The sequence below is a fragment of the Terrapene carolina genome, unplaced genomic scaffold (assembly GCF_002925995.2).
Source record: "Terrapene carolina triunguis isolate 2854851 unplaced genomic scaffold, T_m_triunguis-2.0 Scaffold67, whole genome shotgun sequence".
Taxonomy (NCBI): domain Eukaryota; kingdom Metazoa; phylum Chordata; order Testudines; family Emydidae; genus Terrapene; species Terrapene triunguis.
The window spans coordinates 17,423,350-17,447,783 of NW_020664418.1; the positions used below are offsets into that span (position 1 = coordinate 17,423,350).

General features: G+C 42.2%; 2 protein-coding genes across 2 annotated transcripts in view; one reads left to right on the forward strand and one right to left on the reverse strand.

The window, feature by feature from the left end:
* WDR61 (WD repeat domain 61) overlaps positions 1 to 5,426 on the forward strand; it is an 18,247-nt gene extending 12,821 nt beyond the window's left edge. The window contains exons 2-4 of the mRNA XM_026648446.1: positions 1,395 to 1,487; positions 2,261 to 2,339; positions 4,252 to 5,426. Coding sequence (XP_026504231.1) covers positions 1,395 to 1,487; positions 2,261 to 2,339; positions 4,252 to 4,341 — 262 coding nt within the window. The 3' untranslated portion in view covers positions 4,342 to 5,426. The remainder of the gene's footprint in view (positions 1 to 1,394; positions 1,488 to 2,260; positions 2,340 to 4,251) is intronic.
* A 4,097-nt stretch (positions 5,427 to 9,523) lies between these two features.
* Positions 9,524 to 19,231, reverse strand: DNAJA4 (DnaJ heat shock protein family (Hsp40) member A4). Its single transcript, XM_024218846.2, has 8 exons — positions 19,200 to 19,231; positions 18,760 to 18,897; positions 14,459 to 14,639; positions 12,375 to 12,479; positions 11,370 to 11,597; positions 10,959 to 11,189; positions 10,198 to 10,298; positions 9,524 to 10,109 (listed from the first exon to the last, which is right to left on the reverse strand). The coding sequence occupies exons 2-8, from the start codon at positions 18,889 to 18,891 to the stop codon at positions 9,897 to 9,899; spliced, it is 1,191 nt and encodes a 396-aa protein (XP_024074614.2). The 5' UTR covers positions 18,892 to 18,897; positions 19,200 to 19,231; the 3' UTR covers positions 9,524 to 9,896.
* Between the last annotated feature and the right edge of the window lie 5,203 nt (positions 19,232 to 24,434).

Here is a 24,434-nt window from a genome sequence, read left to right on the forward strand (position 1 = left end):
CCCGGCCGGCGGCTGGGGTCCGGAGGCAAGGGGGCTGCCCGAAGCCGGTAGCGCTCAGGCAGCTCGGCTCTTAAACAGAGCCGAAGAGTCAGGGGAGGAGCAGAGCAGCCGCGGGAGGGGAAGTGCCCTGCCGGTATTTTCCCGGACATGTTTGGCTTTTTGGCAATTCCCCCCGGACGGGGGTTTGATTACCAAAAAGCCGGACATGTCCGGGAAAAAACGGACGTATGGTAACCCTACCCTCTCCCTCCCCCTCCCCCCCGCCCCCAAAAATGTTCCATACTTTTCCCACCCATACCCAACAGTCTTCCAAGTTCACACCCAGGCTCCTTCCCAGCAATTTACTTCCCTCTCCCTCAGCTCCTCTGTTACCCCTGACTCCCCCAAGCCTTTGCTCTGCTTCTGAGGGGTGTGGAAAATACGGTTCTGTATTGTAGTTTAAATGAATTATTACTCAGAGTTCTGTTTTCATATGCCAAGTAAGGAATCTATTTGTCAAAAAACATTTTCTGAATTTTTGTTGTTGTCTGTATTGTTACAGATGTACTTGCTGACAGGTATTTTGAAATAACTGACCAAAAATAATTGAAACTGGTGTGATTATATTGTGTTATTTTGACAAATAAAATATACAGAATTTTGCAGAATGTTAAAATATTGTGTGCAGAACCTTTAATTTTTTGGCGCAGAATACCACCAGGAGTAACAAACCAAGCATTCCGGTGTATGGAATTATCTTTAACAGTATAGTTGAATTAACTATTTTTTAAAAATCTGACATTTTAAACTGTAAAACACTAAATCTGTGAGCTTGGACTCTTTTAAAAGGGTACAAATGTGGATGGCAGATCTGGCTCAGAAAATTGATGCCCACTTACCATATTTGATAGTTCAGTATACCTACCAGCCTCATTCTTATCCTGCATTCTATTTTTTTTTTTTTTTTTTTTTTTTTGGTCCACCTTTAGAATTTCTGCTTCATGCCTAAGATATGCTGCCTCATTCATTGTCTTCACACTCCACTTAAGCCCTTGGCTTTCTCCTTATTGCTGCCCTCTTTTCCTGTAGTCTGTCACTCTCCTGACTCTCTGTGGCACTACCTTCTTCCTCCTGCTATCTGGGCTTTCTTTGATTTCCACCAGTCTGGCTTCTGTCTTTCCCCTCTGCTGAAACGTCTCTCAAAATCACTACCTACCTTTGACTTAGCTAGGAAAAGGTATTTTATGCTCAAATCCTAGGCCTTGTTAGTTCAAGCATCCTGACTGGGGGAGAGGCTGTGTCTCAGATAACTGTGACCTAAGCCCCCAAGAACTTACCTGAAATTAGCACATGAAATGTTAATGCATTTTTTTTATTATATGGTGGCTTAACACTAAACATTTTGTCTCCCATAGACAACATGCAAACTTGGCAGGCACACTAAGTGGTCATGGATCCTGGGTATTAAATGTGGCATTTTGTCCAGATGATACTCATTTTGTTTCCAGGTATTTAGCATTTTTAATTTTTGTAGATTTTTATGAAGAAACTTAATCTTCCATTTATAAATTGAGGTTGATCACACTAACCTACATAACTTAGAGTCGAACCTAGATAACTTGTATTAATGAGTGAAAGATCTGTTTTAAATTACTATGGGCCAGACTGATATCCTTACTTACATAATAGTGCCTTATACAAACAATCTAATTGACATCAGTTGGGCTTCTTTTGCAGTTGAGGTACTTCTGCATGTAAATAAGGGTATCATCATCTGGCCCTAAATTTTTGTCAAGTAGCAAGTAAGTGAACATACCTAACTGAAGGCAAAGATATTGATTCTCAAAATGCATGTTAATTTATTTTAACGATTGTAGCTTAGCTTCTCATTATTTAATTGATGCTTCATCCCATTGTACTATAGTATATTGTAAAAATAATGATATCTTGGTAATCTTAACCCTTGGAACAGTGCAGACTAGTGAGAGTCTACTCAACTGTGCTTTCTTTAGCTAACTAATATGCTTCAGAGAATTGGTGATTGCTGTGTTTGGAATTCTCATTTATTTTACACGCTGTGCATATTAAAATAATTGCTAATTGAGGCCATTGTTTCTAGAATCTGCTGGTAGATCTTCATTTGTTCTGTTGCTTTCCCCCTAATTTTGAGGGGGGGGGGGTTGTTTTGTTTTTTAAATACTGTAGTATCAGATCTTTGGTCTCTTAATTATAGTATAATCAAATTGCTACTAATTCAGATTTGATCTAAAATATTTTCCAGTTCATCTGACAAAAGTGTAAAAGTTTGGGATGCTGGAACAAGGACCTGTGTTCATACCTTCTTTGATCATCAGGATCAGGTATATTAAGAATGTAGAACATGTATAATTCTCATATGCAGTCGTCTTATCTAGATAGATTTACTAGTATGAAACCTTCACTTAGGGCTTGTCCTTACAAATGCTTAGGTTTGCAGCAAGCTGGAGTGTGAACTTGCTGCACGCTAAGTGTCTGTGTGGACCCTGCTGCCGTACACCAGAAGTTTCCTAGTGCGCTTTAATCTACTCCAGTTTTGAAACAGGCTAGGGTGGGGTTGATTTACACCCTGTCTTGCTGCAAACTACGTGTTTTTTATAAGCAGGTCCTTACATTTTTTAATTGAAATCCAGGCTCCATTGAAGTCAAAAGCCCATTGAAATCAGTGGGGCCAGGATTTCACCACTAGCCCTTGGGATACTGCACTAACATTTTAAAGCTTTGATGGTATTTGAGAATCCCTATCCTAGAATCTATTTCGCTCCCTCCCCCCCCCCCCCCCCCCCCCCCAAGCTCCCAGGCTGACCTTTTCTAAGTACTGTAATACTTTTTACAGCCCCAATCAAGAGGCACACTCTAGGGTGGTGAAATGGAATCTCATCAGTCTATATCAAATCAATACATCTTTGCTACCCTCCTATTTTGGTTCATAGCAAACAGGGTGAGTGTGCTCTGAATGTAAAGGAAAAAATATAGACTGTTAAAGGCAGTGGGTTGGTGTCTTTTTCCCTAATTATGTAGGAAAAAATCCTTAAAGCTTATTTCTTCTTGAGGTTTTTCCTCAAAAATCAGGATTATCAACTCGTTTGCTGGGAGGCCTTCTTGGAATTGGAGCTCTCACTGAAGTGGTAGTTGCCTTTGAGACCAGGCTGGAGCTAAATCTTTACCAAACTAACCTTTTTCCTCCCAAACATTTTGGGCATTTGAATTTGTGTTAACAAAAACAAACCAAAAAGAGGAGGGTGTATTTAATTGAAAATAAAATAATTAAAAACAAACCAACCCTCTCTTCCCTATTAGTCAGGTTTCACTTCCTTGGTAATTTGTGCTGTCAACTCTACTAATTTCCCCGTTTTCCAGGGAGTCTCTGAGGATTAACGGAGTTCTAATTTTAAAAAAAGTAAAATAAATGATTTTTTTTTTCTTTTTGAGAACTGTCTGTATTGATGTCTTGCTCTCAGGAGGCTAACACACAGTCATGCCCTTTCAGGTGTGTGAGAGGAGTGTTAATGAAAAGTGGTGGTGCAACTGACAAAGACTTCCCAAAATAGACTATTGAAGACAGAGCCCTTTTGGCAATAGCAGGCTAATGTGCTATTTTTAATTTTTTATCTTAGACCTTGTAACATGACTAGGAATAGTTTAAGGACTGACCAAACCTCTCTAGGGTTTGTATTAGTACTTAAGTTATTAGTTGGCTGTCTGGGTTTACCTTCTGCTGAAGGTGGCCATCCTTCAGCCTGGTGCAACCCTCCATTTCCTTTCAGCCTTGAATTTCTCATGCTTTGTTTCTTTTTCCTTTCCTTTCCTGAAATTACCATAAACTAGTTTGGCTTGGAATGGAATAAGCTAACACAGTTACTGAGAGAACCAAACTTGTTGAAATTGATTCACATTAGAATGACCATTTTGTACATATCACCTTTCATTCCTTACTCATCCAGGCTGTTGGGGAACAAACTGTATATTCAGCTAGATGGGTGCAGTAGGAAGATTATTGGGTTTTCATAGTATTTGACAATATTAGGGTTCAGAAGATGGAAAGTGAGGCTAGTGCCTTTTTCAGACAGATGGCAGTCTCTACTGTGCCTTGGTTATCTCAACAGCTTTGCATTAGTAGTGGAACTGATATATTTAAACTACCATCCCCGCTACTTGGTGACTACTTAAAATGTGAAACAATGGCATCTTGTTACCCACTTTAATGAGCTATTGTTTGCACTTTTCTATTTGCAGGTCTGGGGAGTGAAATACAATGGAAATGGTTCCAAAATTGTATCTGTTGGAGACGACCAGGAAATTCATATCTATGACTGTCCAATTTAAATATGCCGAGTCAGGTGTATTGGTTAATTATGTATGTACAGGTTTTCAGGATTACTACACTTACTTAAAGATGCTTCTGATTATTTTGTTAATGTGATAATGCATTTTAACAATGCTGAGCTGAATCTTGGACTCTATTGATACAATAGAAAAATCAAAATATACATAAGGTTTATATGTATCTTTATCACTTTACGTTTGGCATGAAAGAACTCTACATTTTAAAATAGAAGTTACTATTGTAGTTGCATATAACTTTACTGCTTTCTCTTAAGCAGTCTCTGGAACAGTATGTATTTGGAAATATGTACCCATGTGAAGTAACTGCTTACTTAAGCTACCTCCATATTTTTCTCTCTGGAACTATATAAATAGATTTGAATCTGAAATTGTTGATTGGCTCTGGCTGAGGCTTAATTTAGGAAACATTACTGGCTCTTAAACCATGTCTACGTGTCAGACATGGCAACCAGCATGCTGGTGCTAAACACTTGTCCTGGTGATGTGGGACAGGGTCATTTAAGTTGAACATACTCTAGCACCTGTGCTCAAGGCACATGGTTCACTAGTCATGGTGTATCAACTTTAAATTAAAAAAAAACCAAAACACCCCAAACTTAAGTTTAGATTCTCTCTTTACTGGATGTGTATTAGCTGTAAACATTTTAACCCATTTCCTAGCCTGGTGTCCTGACTGTGAACTGATTCTTGCGGGGTGGGGAATTCAATGTGATACATGGAAAAATATTTCCTCAGTGTTCCAGTTAAAATTCAACATTTTTTTTTTAAATCCATAAAACCAAAGCAAGCTGTGGAGGGGAAGTTTCCTTTCATGTCACTGCTTAGATGACCTGTTTCAGGGAGCTCTTTAAATACAGTCTCATTGTAGGGCATATGGTAGGTAAGCCATTGATGCAGAACCTCTGGATTATTTCAGCTTCAAATTTCCCTCCTGCTTTAGGTTTTACTAGAGTTTTTTCAATTCTATCTCAATGCAGAACAGTTGTATACAAAGTGTACCATTTCTTGCTTTCTAAGGTTGATGCTACCATTTGCTACTTCTATAAGATAAAAGCTTAATTTCACACTTTCCCCTATCTTATATCTTCTAGACAAGGAGAAATATGTATGGTCATATCCTGTGTGCTAACTACCAGTTTGAGGAAATACTAATAAACATTTAAAGGTGAGATGCTCTAACAGTTCCAGGCAGTATGTAAGACCATGTCTCAGTGTCCCTGCTAAGTTTAATCATTGACCATTGCATTGACACTAATGCTGTGAGTGTCAAAATCTTTACAGTAAAATAACTTCCATAATTTGCGTTCTACAAATGTTATTCTTCTCCCCCACCTCCATGTAAAAACCCTGTTCCTAGCTCTATTGCAGGATTAGGTATAAGTTTAAGTGTAGCATCTATCCTGTGTAGTCTAATAAGTAGCAGCCTGCTTACAGTTCATGTTACAGGCATAGGCTATCCCAAATGTGTAAGACAGCTACTTAATTATAAAGTGGGCCAAAAGTAAAAGTTATGGTGTGCTTCATGTAGTGGTAGACAAGTATTTACAAGCAAAGTATGGCACTCTGTGGTCAATGGACTGACTTTTTTTTCCTCCTCTTCCTACTGTAGGGGTGGGCAAACTTTTTGACCCGAGGGCTACATCTGGGAATAGAAATTGTATGGTGGGCCATGAATGCTCACAAAATTGGGGTTGTGCGGGAGGGGGTGAGGGCACTGGTTGGGGGTACAGGCGCTGGTGTGGGACCAGAAATGAGTTCAGAGTGCGGAAGGGGGCTCTGGGATGCAGGTTCCAGGCAGCGCTTACCTCAAGTGGCTCTCAGAAAGCAGCAGCATGTCCCTTCTCTGGCTCTTATGTGGAGGTGTGGCCAGGTGGCTCTGCATGCTGCCCCGTCCACAGGCACTGCCCCTGCAGCTCCCATTGGAGTGCCAGAGGGAGCCATTGGAGCACCTATGAGCCAGAGCGTGGCCATGCCACAGCTTCTGGGAGCTGCGTGGAGTGGCCCCGACCCTGCTCCCCAGCTGGAGTGCTAGAGTGGAGCCATGTGGCTGCTTCCAGGAGCTGTATGGTGCAGACCCTGGCCCTGTACCCTGGAGTGGGGGTCCATGCAGCTGCTTCTGGCAGCCATGTGGAGTGGCCCCCACCCTGCTCAAGTGCTGGAGCAGGGCAAGCCTGAGACACCACTTCCCAGTGGGAGCTCGAGGGCTGGCTTAAGACAGCTGGCAGGCTGCATCTGGCCCACAGGCTGTAGTTTGCCCACGTGTCTTACTGCAAGCAAGAGCTGAAGGTTCAAGTCTTTATTCTGCAGGCGGAAGTCTTATGTAAGATCAGCTCTTGTCTTGTCTGAAGCTAGGAATTCCTTTAGTGGAAAAGGCAGGTAAATAGAACGGAGTAGGGGGTTATTATACAGAAACTAAATCAAATTGTGTACAAGGGGTTGCCTTTTTATATCACACTGGCTTATGGCCATAAGTAGTGGTGAGCTGGAGCCGGTTTGCACGAAGTGGTTGTTAAATTTTGAAGCCGTTTTAGAACTGCTTGTTAACCGGCTTCCCTGCAGTGGGGGGTGCTGCAGCTTTGATGGGCTCTGGCTGGGAAGTGTGTAATTTCTCCTCTGGCTGCCAGGGGGCGCTGTGCTGCAGGAGCCATTGGGTTGCTGCCTGGCCCTGTTGCTGCCGCTGCTGCTCCTTGGACCTCTGGCCCTGGGCCTCCTGCTGCTGCCTGGTGGGTCCCCGGCTGCTCTACTGGGCCTGGAATCATCCTGCTGCTCGGGCTGTTCTGAGCCGCTCTCCCCATGAGTATCTGCCACCCTACCTGCAGGCTCCCAACCCCTGCTGCACCCCCTTGCCCAAAGCCAGCCCCACACTCGTCTGTCTGCAGCCCTGCCGTGCCCCCCCTGCACTCCTCTGTCTGCAGCCAACCCCTGCAGCCCTGCCCAAAGCCAGCCAGCCCCGCACTCCTCTGTCTCCAGCCCTGCCAACCCCTGCCCAAAGCCAGCCAGCCCCTGCCCTGCCCGCAGCCAGCCCCGCACCCCCTGCCTCGAGCTAGCCCTGCCCCACACCCGTCTGCAGCCGGCCCCAGGTCCACTAGTGCCCTGCAGTTCCCAGGGCAGTAACCCTAAACACCTGCTTCAATGAAGGGGGCAGGGAGCAGCTGGGACCCGCACATGTGCATACCCTAGGGTGACCACACAGCAAGTGTGAAAAATCGGGACAGGGGGTGGGGGGTAATAGGAGCCTATATAAGAAAAAGACCCAAAAATCAGGACATCTGGTCACCCTAGCACACCCCCAGGGAGTGACAGAGACCCACACATGTGAAACGGAGCTCATTTCTAGATCAGGCCCATCTTTTTAAAAAAGAACTTTAGGTAGAGTTAACATACATCCGTATTTTCCCAGACATGTCAGGCTTTTTGGGTCTTAAATCGCCTCCCAGGAAAATATGTACGTATGGTAACCCTATTGGTACAAAAAATACATACTGTGGAACATCCCTTAAATCAGAACTTTTTATAGGGAACAGTTTGTTAAAATTTTGGCAGCTCATCACTGGCCACATGCTTTTATGTAAACAGCAGCTGTATGGTGACCTCTAGTGCCACCTCGGGTCTTGCTAATTCTCTATACAAATACCCTTGGACCGAGCTGTATAGTACTAAAAACACAAGCCCTATCAGCTGCATAAATAAAAACAGCTAGCTACTTTGAACTTAAGCCTGACTGGTGTCATTCTGTGCTTGTAAAATTATGTATGAGGCACTGCACATTGCTGTTAATTTACTACTGCACATCAATGAAATTTGAAAAGCTCAGCTACAGGAAGCATCCACTTTTCCATTCAGCAGTAGCACATAAATCCTACACTGATTTAGACAATAGAGCTCTCATGTGGCTACAAACTGCTAATGGATTGTAGTTACAGTGAGTATGAACAGTCTCTACTACTTCTAGAAATATAACTGACAAGTGCTGATAGCCCCTGTGCATTTAATCTGAATACAGTCTGGGCTTTTAGAACCAAGGGATTCTGAATAGGGATTTTTGATATGATTTCCCCCTTCAGAAAACTACTACTTTACTATAGACTGCTGTAATCGGAAACAGTCCTAGCTTTGAGAGAGTCACTGAGCTAAGGAAGGACCTAAAACACAGGATAGGGAAACATCTGCTACCTGAGCCTGGCACAGTAACACTAACATTTTACAGTTAGTTATTATTTTAACTTGGTGCTGGAATAAAATCTAAAGAGATCACTATGCCAGGCAGGCTACTATAGTTACTCTACAGACTAAAGGAAGAGGAGAACAGATCTTAAGGTGGAAGAATAAATTTGACAGTATGGGGAGAAAAAAAATAGGTACCTATTGAAAATACAGCACCTAAGTTCCCTTGGCCTGTTAGTGCAAGTAACAGATAAACCTAATTTCTCCACTCCCTCTAAAGGTACTGTGAATTACAGAGGGGATTCGGGGATGTCTCAGGGCCTCGACTCACTGTTTGAGGCAGGAGAGTGGAGGAAGTAGGGTCTTGTACTTGGTTTGTGGAAAAGAGAAAGCTGAGTTCTGGCTATAATGCCCCCTGTGGGTACTTATTCTGGTGGAAGTACTCTTTTTTTTCCAATTTAGCTCATCACTTTGTAAAGTGTTTCAGCTAAACTGACATCACTTACCAGACAAAGTGTATTCATCACAAGGAATTATATTAGTAAAAAGTTTTTCCTAGTAGACTAACTTTTAGACATACTATGCCTTATCCTATTTGAGTTTTTGCTACTCAACCATACTTATGGGTAGGTGGTAAGACAGGCAGACCAAGCTGGTGCTCAAGTAAATGATTAACGAAAAGCTTGTTTTGTGTAGCAGTATGTTTGCCCAGAATCCATTATACTTCTGGAAATTGCTGAGGAGGTAGAAAAATAGTATTATACTAAACAGTCTAATGGCTTATTTAAACTAAACCTTAAAGCCCTAGCCTGAACCGCATAGCAACAGAGGGAGAGACTTAGTTCTGAGATTGGCTGCTGGACAAAGACAGCCTCAGCTCAACATTTGGTTCTGGGCTGGCATACGGAACAAACATTTATAGACTCTTATAACAGGCTTAATGATGAAAGGAGCATAAGATTGTACTTTTCAGATAGATTTCTGCTTGGACCGAAGATGTTTTTATTGTAGGAAACAAACTAACTTTACCATATGAAAAAATATTTACAGAAGACACTAAGCTGGTATTGCAAGAGTCTGACATAAATAGTACTGTTGAAGTCACTCTGCTTCTTGAGTGGTACTTCACTAAAGCTGTGGACCTTTATAGCAACTTAGATATGCACAGTCAATTTTCTCAGCTGCATAACTAGAAAATGCTAAGTTACATATAAAGACTATGAATACTTAAATATGAATTGGTTACAAACATATGGACAACACAGCAACTCAATTTGCTGAAGACAAAAAAAGAGGTAGTGGCTATTAAAGCCATGCAGTTTTCATTGTGAAAATTTACTTTCCAGATGACTCATCCATTCCATTTCATTTTAAGAGGTCTGGCATTGCACTCCTGTTCTGGGGCCTTCATCTTCTTCATATACTTCTCTACTATTACGGCAAGTTTGCTCTTTTGGATCAAACTCTGTAAGTTCTACCTGATCCATGTCTTCTGTAATCATGACTTCGTCTCGTGGAGGAAGCAAAGCTTCCAATATAGGCAGTTTCTCCCTGGGAAGCCACTGATGCTCTGGAAACGTGACCTACAAATAAAAATGTTTTCCCTGTAAGTAATTCCTTGCCTTAAATATTCCATTAAATATGAAGGTGAATAAGAAGCAGTGAACTTACCATAAACTGTATAATTAAATAACCTTTGTCCAGTGGAGACTTGTAGATAGGCATCCCTTCATTAAGGATACATTTTAGGTCACCATGCTTTATCACTTCACCTGCCCACAAAGAGGGATCTGGAATCAGTATACATTTTGGTATCTTTACAGTTGGGTTTACAGCCATAAAAGCAAAGCTTTGTAACAGGTTTATGAATTTCTCTTCACCATTGCTGTGAAAGCCCATACAAAACACAAGGGACAGCTGACTGTACGCAAAGTGTAATGAAAAAAATGAAGTCTGTTCTCCAATCTTAAAAGTAACCCTTAAAGAACAGTAGGTGAAAATCCAAGGGGGAGAATTTTAGTTGGTTTCCCTTTCTGGGATTTTCTTGCAGAAAGTGTTTTAGCTCCACATGGACTCAGGAGCTTCCTGGTTCTTCACTCCAATTTTTAACTTCATAAATGTTTGACTCCCATTTTAGTTTTGGCAAAATTATAAAGCAATCAAAACCAGGATCTTATACTGGAAAGTGTCAAGCAACCTCACCTACAGGCAGTGCTATCTGCTCCACCTGTAATAAAGGAAGCCAACAAGTTGGAGTTTGAAATAGAATGGGAGCAAGAACTGTAACAGAAGTAACTCAATCAAATCAGGGTTGACGATTTCTAAAAATCCCATTCCTGTAACAAATTCAGTGGAACCTTAAACAGTGAAGTGTGACTTTTGCTAACTAACAAGCAATTTCTAAAAGAACAAGCATAACTCTGAAAGCCTACCTGGTCTAGAAGTTACAATAAGGACTCTATTATCCAGTGTTTCAATGGTCCTTTTGAAGCCACATAAAGACTCAGAGAGGTGAATTTTCATTTTCATAATTAAATCATGTCCTCGCCTCTGAAAGACACTATGATCCTTCTGATCCAGTACAATTATAACATCACCAGGTTCCAGGTCAGGTTCCTGATCACCTTCTCCATGAAATACCAACTTTTGCCCATCTTTCATACCTATAAAAGGTAATTTAAATTAATAGGCTTACTCTATACCTGTTTTGTTAGATACATATATTGTAACATGTTTTAAGAGCTCATTAGCACTTTGACACAACTCAATTTCTGGGACAAATCTGTATACTTCAAACATTTACACTAAATTTGAGATTGAGCTACTATTTTAAGTATTCTTACCTTTATCAATGTGAACTTCTATGATCTTTTTCTCTCTGACAACTTTACATCCATTGCAGTTGTCACATCTGTCCTTTGGGTTTATTCGTTCACCTTGGCCTTTGCATTCTGAGCACATAGTTTGAATTTGCTGTACCATGCCAGGTCCAATCTGCTGAACAAGAACCTGCATTCCTCTTCCTTTGCACATGGGGCATTTTTCTATTGCTCCTTTCTTTCCACCATATCCTTGAGGCAGAAAGAAAATCTAAGGTCAACACCTATGGGAAAGCTGTTCATTCAATACTATTCTGGAATAAGATTGCTTGAACCCTAGTTCTAAGCATTAGAATTACCAAATTCACATTCTGAATTTAGTTCACACTCTCCCTCCCCATCCCCCCTTCCAAGTGTTACTGCATGTTAAATCAGACACATTTGGCACATTCCCAATTGCGCACACTTCATTTCACCCTCCCTTCACATTTTAGCAATTTTCAATGAATGATCAGCATATCTATCATGTCTTGGAAATGTAGCCATTTGGCACTCCAGCAGCATTGTAAAACAAAGCTGTCTGCTAGAATTTTACATAACTGTCTAGTGTCTTAACACTTCAAGATTTATGCTAGTCAACAAGACCAGACAATTATGTAAGCATATGATGTTTAATGGACATATAAAAGAAGATTTTAAGAACATACATGGTTGTTTGTTTGTTTGTTCTATATAAGTGACCATCTTAACATCCTGTATCCTAATTGTATTATTGCTCGCTCCTTAGGGAACTAAGAAATCTAGGTTCTGTTCACTATTATACAATAAGGCCACAGTTTTATTTGAAAGGAATGGCCTTATTCGTGGGTAAGTATAGTGTAAAAAAGGTTTTCAGACCCTTTCATTGATGGCTAGGTGCCATGACAATGATGCTCTACAGAGATTCATGTAGCCACTCAGTGCTTCTTTCCCTTTGTCTGTACTTTAAAAAGCTGAATTTTATATGATCCACATTACTGAAGTTCATACCTTTACACTTCTCACAGATTACATTCTTTTGTAGTGCCAACTTCCTTGTAACTCCATTATACAAGTCTTCAAGAGAGACACTCAATTGATGCACAACATTCTTGCCTTCAAGGAAAAGAGTTTAGAAATATTAAAGGCCAATACCAACATTATTAATGGCAATTTCTTATTACAAGGTCTCTAAGCAGACTACTTGTTAGTATGTGTTCAGTCTAACTGAGGAATCTGTTTGTTACAAATTTTAAAAGCCAAATTCAACCCTGGTGTAAGCAAATACAACTCCTGTTAGCTTCCATTGAGTTGCATCCAGTTACATGCGAACTTAATTTGGCCATAAATTAGGCAGCCATTATTAACCTCATTTTGTAGATTAACTGAGACAGCAAGACATTATAGTGACATTGTCAACATGCGATCGTGTCAATTTAGAAGCACTTTAATACTAGACCTGCCTTCATGTTCCCTCATCAGTTTGTGGCATAATTTAAAAAGTTTCTCTCCCCTATTACTAAACCCATAAAAATGGGGGATAGGCAAAGACAGTAAAGCCAACTACAGGAACTCCTCACTTAACGTTGTAGTTATGTTCCTGAAAAAGGCGACTTTAAGCGAAACGATGTTAAGCGAATCCAATTTCCCCATAAGAATTAATGTAAATGAGGGGGTTAGGTTCCAGGGAAATTTTTTTCACCAGGGAAAAGACTAACTCTCTCTCTATATATATAGTTTTTTAGAGAGAGAGAGAGAGTTAGTCTTTTCCCCGGTGAAAAGAATTTCCCTGGAACCTAACCCTGGAATATATATACACACACACACACCCACATGCAGTATACGTTTTAAACAAACAATTTAATACTGTACACAGTGATGATGATTGTGAAGCTTGGTTGAGGTGGAGGAGTCAGAGGGTGGGATATTTCCCAGGGAATGCCTTACTACTAAATGAACTAGCAATTGACTGAGCCCTCAAGGATTAACTCTCAACGCTCTACAAGGCAGCAGGAAAGGAGGGAGGGCAGACAGAGACACACACCCTGTGTGTGAGAGGAAAAATGCATATTTCCCCTTTAAGTAGCTGACCCCAGGCTCAAGTACACTGCCTTGTTAATTAAATCAGCTTGCTGAGACCTGAGATGGCAGCTACTGCCTAGAAGCTCCCTCCCTCCCTCGTGTGTCCCCCCTGCTCTATGGAAGATGGGGTAAGCGGGGTGCAGGTGCAGGAGATACCCTGACATTAGCCCCCCTTTCCCCCCTCCCCCCATACAGCAAGCAGGAGTCTCTGGGAGCAGCTCCAAGGCAGAAGAGGGCAGGAGCAGCACATGGCAGTGGGGGGAGGGACAGCTGCTGCACAGGGAACTTAGGGGAGTGGGGAGCTGATGGGGGGCTGCTGGTCCACCCTGGTTCCAACCACCCACCAGCTAGCTGCAACGGGCGGCTCTTCCTGCAAGCAGTGGACAAAACAGGTGGCTGCCAAACAGATGTTAGAAGGGAGCATTTCACAACTTTAAACGAGCATGTTCCCGAATTGATCAGCAACTTAACATCGAAACAACGTTAACCGGGAAGACTTTAAGTGAGGAGTTACTGTATACAGAAAGTGCCATCAAAAGCACACAAGAATTCTTAGTTTTTTAAATTTTATTCTCCCTACCCCCTCCAATCTTTTGTTTGTAGTGTTAGATGTTACATGTAACACTTTGAAGTGTTATTTTCACGTTCATAGTACCCTGTTAAGCAATTTGTCCAAGGGGTATCACAGTATCAGCAAGTCAGTTGCAGACCTAGAAATAGGTCCTGACTCCCATGCCTGTTCTAGCCACTAAATTGTCTTTCTCCTCTATATTATCCATGTCCCACTTACATAACCTAGCCATGTCACTGATTTTTTTTAGTATCAGCTACATGTTAGAAAATTATTTCTATAATCAACAGATCAGCTCATACTTTACATGACCTATGCTGTTTCTACTAACAATATCCACACTAGATGCATTTTAATAAAAATAGCAATACTGCAGCACAGTTAGGTGTCTTACGCACTAGTGCATGTTAAGTTTCTACAACTTCTCTTTAGAGCTATGTACCTCTTCTCTCTCTATTCATTCGGCCTCCACCACCAAAGAACATGTCAAAGATGTCCATGGGTGAAGAGAAGTTGCTGCCACCCAAGCCTCCTTCTTTAATAGCCTGCTCCCCACCCTGGTCATAGATGTCCCTTTTCTTTGGGTCCGACAGAACTTCATAAGCCTGGGATATGAGCTTAAACTAAAAAAAGAGAAAGAGAAAAGCTCTGAGCAACTATGACCATTGGCAAGAATAATCTACAAGTGAATCTCAAGAAAATTTGAACTGCAACAAGATTTTTCTGTAGTACTTGTAATCCTTTTGTAGCAGAAAGCACTGTCAACAGAAAGTTAGTTAAAATGTACAGATACTACCTGTGTTTTTGCAATGTTTTCCCCGACACATATTAAGTGATTTCTATGTTGCACAAAGAAATGGTGAATACATGTTACAACAAAGTCACATCAAGCCTTCTCAAATGTTTGCCACCTACAGCTATACATTCTGTTTGGGTGTTATTTCCTTCCATTACAATTTTATCACAGAAGACTGAAGTACTGGTCTTTGATAACTACTTCACTCACCACTGACCTGCAACAACAGCAATGAAGGATTTTATATCCAGTTAAACCTGCAGGATTTAATCCTAATATTCTGGTCAAATTAAGCTTAACAACCCTTTTTTTATGAGAAAAGAAAGAGGTGCTTCATTGACATTAAGTGGTAAGAAAGTCGGTTTTATGTCTTGTCTAGAAGTGGACATATCCCTTGGTTTCAAGGGAGATTTTATTATATGAATCCAGACTTAAGTTCTCCTATTACTATGCAACAGGCTGAAGACAAAATGACGAACCATTTTTAAACTTTTTTCTAGTGACCTGCCTCTCATGTCAGTTCTTTTGACTATGAATTTTATGATCTGTGTTCCTCATGATCTGCTGTATGTCACCTGCAGTTCTTTTCCCCTGACCAAGACTCCACTGTAAGGCAGTTAGCATTCCTAAGTAAAGAGGCTAATCTTGCATTCTTTTTGATATGAGGTTAATTTCTTAGAGAAACGACTGTCTACACTGTTCCTGAAAGTGTTTTTAATAGCTATGGAGCCAGAGGTGTTAGATTACAATGGTATATGCATTAATAAAATGGCAAAATTCCAAAAATGGAAGACACAGCAGACCACATTACAGTAGTTACATGCTAGACCCTGCTATTTCAATTTTTGTTCTGCACACTGCTCTTTAAGACTAGAGATACTGATTTCACTTATGCCCTTTGTTAAAGCCATTTCCAGAAGCTTCACTAAATTCATAAGCCTGCTACTCAGAGTACAGCTAGTTTTCTGAGCATGTAACTACACTGCTCATCATCTTATCAGATGATGTCTGAGAAAAGCGCTTTCCTTCTGACCATCCACAAAAAAATTAATTAATGAATTCCACATGGAGAGCTGACATGCCTCCCTCTGGACAATTAAGTCACACATCTCCATTGTCTTTTTTTGCTGTTGCCATCACAAGCACAGCTCCACCAATTGTAACAGTAGTGTAGTACAGCAATACTGGTAGCAGCTGCCAGTGTTTTAAGTATCATACCATCTAGCACTGCATGGCAGTGATTAAAGTGCTCATAGCAGTCATTTGAGTCTTGTTTACAGCAGAACTAACACTGATAAACTGAATTTCTTAGCAACAGGATGCACCAACAATTCCCATAAATCAGAAGAGACTGTGTAGGAACAACAGTGGTGTCAATCTACTTCTTCCACAAGCTTGTGACAGCTGAGATAGCAATCCTCCCCCCCTTAAAGTTTATGAAAGCGTATGAGATTATATGCTCCAAAGACATTAGCAAAAAAGTTAAGTCTCAAAAGAGTCTGGAAAATGTATTATGCTTAATCGGGAATACCCTTTACTGCAATAAGAACACTACATTCATTCATTAAATACAGAACAGAGATAATAGAAGAGAACCAGAACTAAATAATCCTTTACTCTGCACTTGTCAGGGTGGATAAAAATCAATGATTTAAAAAAAAAAATCGGATTTTTTTGATAAAATGCTTTTCAAGGAAAAAAAACTATCTTTTTTAATTAAGAGACATTATAGCTCAAAGATATCTCATCATGGAATAGGATTATAAATTCTAATTCTGCAGTATGAGACAATATATTCATGTAATGTTTAAGAAAAGTTTTGTAAATTAGTTCCAATTGTTCATGGATTCCAATTCTGCAATTTCTCATTGGAGTCTATTTTGGATTTTTTTTGTTGGAGTATTGCGACTTTGAGGTCTGTAATTGAGTGAAAAGGGAGGTTGAAGTGTTCTCTGACTGGTTTTTGAATGTTATAATTCTTGACGTCTGATTTGTGTCCATTTATTCTTTTGCGTAGAGACTGTCCGGTTTAGCCATGTCACTCAATTATACAGACCTCAAAGTCGCAATACTCCAACAAAAAAACTTCAAAAACAGACTCCAACGAGAAACTGCAGAATTGGAATTAATTTGCAAACTGGACACCATTAAATTAGGCTTGAATAAAGACTGGGAGTGGATGGGTCATTACATAAATTAAAAACTATTTCCCCATGCTAATCCCCCCTCCTCCTTACTCACACCTTCTTGTTAACTGTTGGAAATGGGCCAACCTGATTATCACTACAAAACTTTTTTTTCTCCTGCTGATAATAGCCTACCTTAATTGATTACTCTTGTTATAGTTAGTATGGCAACACCCATTTTTTCATGTTCTCTGTGTATATACATCTTCCTACTGTATTTTCCACTGCATGCATCCGATGAAGTGGGTTTTATAGCCCACAAAAGCTTATGCTCAAATAAATTTGTTAGTCTCTAAGGTGCCACAAGTACGCCTCGTTCATTTTGCCAATATTTTAAGTTTCTCATGTTGACCTGGCTGACATAGTCAATTTAATTTTTTTTTAAATATTTCATGTAACTATTTTAGTTAAAAACAATTTTAACAAAAACAACCCTCATTTTAAAAACCTTGAATGTTTAACTAAATTCAAAAATTCATGTTTGTTTTGTTAAAATACTCTATGTTTGCTGTTGAAGAAAAAAATCCAGAATACATGATGTTATTGTTTTAGTTAACTAAAACAATTTAAATGTCTGTTTGGTGATGTTCTCCTCCTAATACAGCATGGCAAGAAAATCCTCCAAATATTAATGTTGAACTGGAGATAGTTCTCCTCCCAATGACTTCATAAATATCTGCTTCAATTACCTTTGGTAAATGAAATAACCAAACAACCATTCATTTTCTGATATAGCTGTAAAACTAATCTGAAAAGTTTTTAAAATAAATCACTTTAAAAATGTATAGCGTGAACCTTCTAAAAATGAAACCTACATCTATCTCTGAGTTGTGAAGAATATGTACTAAGGTTATAACAACCAACAAGAATGCATTTTTATGTAGAAATCCATGATTAAATCGAGTCTTCCTGACTAGTGATTTAAATCAAATCCATTCTGACACTTGCAGAAAGCATCTGCTATTTACAAGGGCAATGGTCACTCATCTGCACATGGCTAAATATAACTAACGTGCTTTTCAAGGACCAAACAGTCTTGATACCCAATTGCTCCTAATTGCTCTTCTTTTGATACCATAGACATCAAGATACTGGACAGTTGAGCCATTTGTTTAAAATGTAACTGGCATCATTCATGTGACTCAAGGCAAAGCCCTAGACACAGCCAAGTAGGTGGTCCTGTGGAAAGGTTTTAATGTAGAAATGCAGAACCAGGTTATAAAGTTAGTTTTCATGTGAGCACAACCGTTTTGCCCATCCTAGAAGCTTGCCGACAGCAGCATTTGTTATATGCCGAAACTGAAACATATTTTTCAAAAGAGATTTTTAATTACAACTGGCTTTTCTGAACACAGCGTCGGAGGCAGTCCTCATGCTGCAAAGCCTCACCAGCTGGACCACCAGCAGCCACGCAAGTCCCTTTGCAGCCGGCGGGCTGAAGGGTCCGTCCCTGGCCCCGCTGGCTGCTAGGGCAGAAGTGACAGCACCCTCCGACACCAAGGCTCCGGCCGCCCGGCGAGCCAGGGGTAAGCAAAGCCCTCTCCGCGCGGCAGGTGCTTCCCCCCCCGCCTTCGCAGGGTCTCTCTAGCCGGGCCCTAGACTGATCAGTGAGACTTTACACCCCGCCTCCGGCTCTGCGAGGCCCGGAGAGCCACTGGGCAGGGGGCCGAGGGGTTGCAGGGCGCCCCCCGCGCAGGCCGTTGACCCGAAGTGGCGCCCTAACGCGTGCCCGCCCAGAGCCGGGCGCGCACCATCACGTACCCGCTCGCCCTCGCTGGGGTTCTTGTCGGGGTGATACTTCAGCGCCAGCTTGCGGTAGGCGCGCTTGATCTCCTCCGAGGAGGCGCTGGGCTTCACCTGCAGGATGTCGTAGTAGCCCGTCTCCTTCACCATGGTGCCCTGGGCGGGAGAGCGACACCAGCGTTAAATGGGGGCTGCGGGCCGGGGACCAGCGCCCCGACACGGCGCTGCCTGGCCCGGCCAGGGACCAGCCCCCACCCCGACCGGACGCCGGCACGGCGTTGCCTGGCCCCAGCTGGGGACGGCCGGGCAGCTGGCGCCTAGGGCAAACAGGACGCTGGCCGGGAGGCGAATGGCTCCTCAGGTCAGGTACCGGCTTATCCTTCCAGCCCCCAGCAGACCTGCCCTGTGGGCATCCCTGAGCCGCGCCGCGCCTCCCCCCTGGGACCGGCCGCTCTTACCGCTAGCACACTCACGAGCCCCCCGCACGCAGCTGATTTAGTGCTAGTTCGTAGCGCAGCGCCCGACCGGCTCCGCGGCTTTTATAGCGGCAGCGCCGAACCTTCTGGAATGACGCCACCCTATGTCACAGCTCTGGAACGGTCTAGAATTCCCGCGCGTGACATCACCGCCCAGCCCTTGTAGTAGGAGGAGCCGGGGCGGGCTTTGCAGGATCCGCCTGCTGTTACTAGGCAACCGCTGCTACTACCGGCGCTCACGGTACTAAAAGGGACTTAGCTGCGCCCCCCACCCCGATACACCGCACAGCCAACCCCTTCCCCAGATAAACCCCCCGGGGGAAGAAGGGAAAGGGTTAGCTGCAAAATGTATAAAAGATTATGTTGGTGTGCTTGCTTTGAGACGTGCCTGTCTCCTTGCACCTCTTTGAGATCTCAAATAAACTTTGATTGCTTCTCCACCCTGGTGTGTTCATTGGCGCGAAGCACACCGGGCAACGGACCCCGCTGTTGCTGTCCTCGGGCACTCTGTGCCGGCAACACCCCCCCCAAAGACACACCTGTCATTCCCCCCTCCAAAACCCCCTAGGCCTCAGTGCAAAACACAACCCTCGCTGCTTCCCCATGAATCACTTTACACCCTTTTCTGAGACAACCCCTGGGGTGCTCCCCTGAACACACCCACGCTGCCTTTTTCATGACTTATCCACATCATTGAGGTACTCCTCTGCATTCCTCCCAGTGCCCCCTGAGGCTTCTTCCCTGCCCTCCCATGTCACCTACCCCCTCAAGTCATTATACCACTGCCCTGACACTCACCTCTCATACTGCCAGAAGTCCATTTCCCACCTGCCACATCAATACCCCACTTCTGTCACTATCCCACTTCCACCCACTGCATTGTCCATCCACCTCTAACCTCACCATCTCACCTATGTCCACTACATCACCTCCCCTCTGACATCACTCTCATTTCTACCACTCTTCTGTGCCTCAGTTTTGTGATCTGTTTTGTGACTCGCTTTCTTCTGGCATCCATCCCTGAAAACTGGGTCGCACACTTCCCACTTGTAAATCCTAACACTGAATGATGAGCTGCACTATTTATAGGTTAGCTGCAGAGGAAGGAACCCTGAAGAGGAAGAACTATGTCCAATTCCAAAGTTCCACCATTCAACAGTGAACTGTTCCTAGAGCAGTAATGGATGGAAAAAGAAGAGGTGAGCATGCAAAAAGGAGAGATGGGTGGGGATGGGAGGGAGCTACCCCTTAAACACAATTTAAAAAAAAAAGATACAGTGCACAAGACAGAATTTTGATCCAGGAACAAAATAATAAAAATAAAGATGAAGTTAATGATTGCACAAAGCACATGGAATGTCTAATAAAAAATTCTCCTGATAATAATCCCAGTATATCATGATAAAAGGTAAGACATCTAGTGATAAATTCATCCCTGTGGTTATGCAGAGGGGGATGGGAAGTGGCATGTACTTTCCTAATTCTAGGGCTGCTGAGGGCCAGTTGAATCCCTAGCACTGGCTAAACTGAGTCCTGGTTTTGGAGTATCTGTGAAATAGCTAGGGTGCAGAATTGTCTGGGCTGCGACTCCTCCTGCTGAAACACCCTCCTCCACCTCCTACTCTGATCAACCTCTAGTTTGCCCTGAAATGTCCCTTGTGCCAGGGGCTTCTTTGGGAGTGGCACAAAGCTGTTTGGGGTTATTCTGAACCAGGGAGTATTCACTGATGGGGCCATGCAGTCTCAGGGCCTCAGCAAATCAGGTTCTTATGCCAAATTCTGCTGTTACACTGTTGTAAATTCAGAGGGCCTATACTGAAGTCGCTGGTGTAGAGCAGAATGTATAGTCTTAAATGAATGTACATTAAAATATTTTAAAATCACGGTCTTCCCCAACTCTTCAAAACTTCAGGATTGTGAGTTTTGTAGCAGGGATGTTACTGGAAACAGCACTGTTCAAGAGAATACTCATGGAAATTTGTAAACATGAGTATTCACACACCAAAAACCTGCTTCTACGAGTTATGCTCAACCAACCAGGAAACAGAACAATACCACATGCCCTGTGTGCCCAATTGAAATTAACCAATACAGCTTGACTTTTGAATATCAAAAACTCACAACAAACTACTCATAAATGCTGTACAGACTAAGCATTATTCATAGATATTACCTATGGTTTGGTCTGGATAGCATTGTAAACCCCCCCCCCCCCAGCTTCCCACTTGGGCACTTCCTTGTAGGAGACGGCTATATATTTGATGCTGTAGTTGGCACACCTGTCTGAGGATAAATTGTCTTGGAGTTAAGGCACAAAACTTGTAGTCAGTAGAGCTGGTCCCGTTTCTGATCCTTTCTGCGCTTGGCCTGCTCTGTGTAAACTTAGGAATTCTCCCTGTATGATGTTGGTGGCACATGCTTAAATCCACACTGCCCTGTCTAGGCAGGAGTAGTTAAACAAAGAAATGTGTGTTTACCTCAATTTACATATAAGTAATAAACAGGCTCTTTGAGACAACAAGAGGGAGACAAGGCAAATCTGCATTTCAGCATACACAGAGGAGAAGAAAGAGCATGGGGCCACCTTCACTTCCAGATACAATGTCACCTACTTTATTGTTTGAATAAACTTAGCTTTGAGGGGTAATCCACAGAAAAAACCACTTCAGAGGTGACTGGAGTATAAAAGAGAGGCGAGGCAAAAACATCCCAGGTCATCTCTCCCTATTCACCTGTCTCTCTCTCTCTCACCTAAGAAGACAAAGGGACCAGCCCTTGGACTTTGGGAGAGATCCTGACCTGAAATTTGGTCAGCAGTGTGGCCACAGATCGTAACAATGCAACAGGGGTGAAGTTTGGAGCTCACTGCTCCTTATCATATTACTGGGACTGTTTTCTGTTTGGCTGGCTGGATGTGCTGCATAGTCTTTTGATGAGTGCTGTAATTGGAAAGTATCCCAGTGCAGTGCTGGAACTAACATACCTCACTGACTTAGGTGCCCTTTACTCCAACAAAGGATGCTCTTAAGTGCACTTTGCATAAGACACGCTTCCTATTTGACCAGTCATGCTCATGTCTGGATTTATGCCTGATTTTCAACTCAGTTACATCAATTTAAATCCAGAGTAACTTCATTAAAGTAAACAGAGGTAATCTGGATTTACACTGGTGGTAATAAAAATCAGAATCTAGCCCAGAATCTCCCTTCTTAAACCTTCATAGCAAAGGCCATTTACACTGCTGCAAGATGCCTGAATGCCTTATCTTTAGGGATGCTGGACCCCTGCAACTCCCATTGACTTCAGTGGGACTTGCTGATGCTCAGCATCTCTGAAAATCAGGCATTTGCTATACTAATGTACAGTTCTCAGTTATGCTTCTCAGGTGCCAAAATTACACCCACTTTGCTTTTTAAGATTCTTTTTACACAAGTACAGAATTTGGAATCATAGATTTTAAGTCTAGAAGGGACTATTGTGATCATCTAGTTTGAGCATTGTGGTCTTTGAGGGTAAATGAAGGAGGGAATGGTATTCAGATAGTCTGTTCATTAATGTAAATAATTTGCACTTTAAGACTTTAACTAATTTAAATTTTAAAAAAAAGTTTTGCAGTTTGCTTTTAGGGTAGGGATGCAAACATTCTTTGTTTGGCAACACTAGAGAGAATAAATTTACAAACAGAGTGAATAATATTTTAATGGTGAGTGTTGGGAAATCCCTGCAGGTTTAAAATAGCAAGCAGTTCAAGAAAATAATTGTGGCTTTAAGGCAGAAAAAAACAAGGAGCAATAATTTCAGGCTGCTTATTAACAAGCAAAAAGGAGGTGATATCAATTCTTTTTTACTTAATATAAAGCTTTGGATACATAATAAGTTTCTTTGTATACTATTAATCATGATTTCATCTGTTTTGAACTGGGGACTGCAAATGTTTTAGTAACTAGACTGATGAGAGTACCCTTCTGGTGCCTGCGGAGGTTCTGTGTATTCTGTTTAAATTCTAGTTTTGTAAATTGCCAAAGCAATACTCAGTGAACATAACAGAAGTTTCCTTTTGTCTCCTGAAGAATACGGATTCTAAGGGGTCTGTTTTCCTTTATCAGCTAGTGAAGAATGCTAGTGTCACTAAAATCTAATGCCACATAAATGCCTCTTGATGTTGTTATCCACACAGTCTAGGGCACCCACCCCTACCCTTCCGTGGGCTTGAGGTGTAACCCAATCAATTTAGGGCACCCACTCCTATCCTGCCTGGGCTCAGGGTGTAACCTTCTATGGGTTGGCGGGACCTTTTCCCAATGAGAGAACCTTTACACAATAATATCCTTAACTTGTATTTATTAGCAATTGATCAACAGAATACACACGCTAAGCATATAATGCTCACCACTCCCAATAAAGCAGACAAACTTTTCCTGATGGCCAGTCAGGATTGGGTCATCTGGGCCTCCGGCTTCTTCATGGGTGTGGGAATTCTGGCAGCTTTGTTCCAAAGAACTTCTTTTTAGACCCCAGTTTATATAATTAAACTTAGGTCCTGCTTATGTGTACCTTAAGAAATCATTTTTACTAAAGTATTATGAAACAATATTTTAACCAATCCTGGCACATTACAAAACAGTGCTTTAACCAATTCTAGCACATCACCCCCTACATACAAGAGTCAATTCAAATATTGTGAAACCAGTTACAAACCAGACAGAAACAATTAAAGATAAAATAAAAGGGAATTGTGACTTGCTACCCTTGGGTCATAGATAGGGCCCTACCAAATTCACCGTCCATTTTGGTCAATTTCACAGTCAGAGGATTTTAAAAATCATAAATATCATGATTTCAGGTATTTAAATCTGAAATTTCATGGTGTTGTAACTGTAGGGGTCCTGACCCAAAAGGAGGAGGGGGGGGGGTCGCAAGGTTATTGTAGGGCGGTTGTGGTATTGCCACCCTTACTTCTGTTCTGCTGTTGGTGGCGGCGCTGCCTTCAGAGCTGGGTGGCTGGAGAGTGGCAGCTGCTGTCTGGGAGCTCAGCTCTGAAGGCAGCACCACTGCCTGCAGCAGCGCTGAAGTAAGGATGGCATGGTATGGTATTGCCACCCTGACTTTTGTGCTGCTACCTTCAAAGCTGAGCCCTCGGCCAGCAGCCGCCACTCTCCGGCCACCCAGCTCTGAAGGCAGCAGTGCAGAAGGGTGAAATGTATGGTATTGCTCTCC

Coding starts and splice junctions, on each gene's coding strand:
- DNAJA4 (XM_024218846.2), bottom strand. CDS start 18,891: ATGGTGAAGGAGACGGGCTACTACGACATCCTGCAGGTGAAGCCCAGC. Junction 11,598..12,374: donor AATCTGTGAGAAGTGTAAAG/GTATGAACTTCA, acceptor TTCTGCCTCAAG/GATATGGTGGAAAGAAAGGA. Junction 11,190..11,369: donor AGAAGTTCACATTGATAAAG/GTAAGAATACTT, acceptor TACCTTTTATAG/GTATGAAAGATGGGCAAAAG.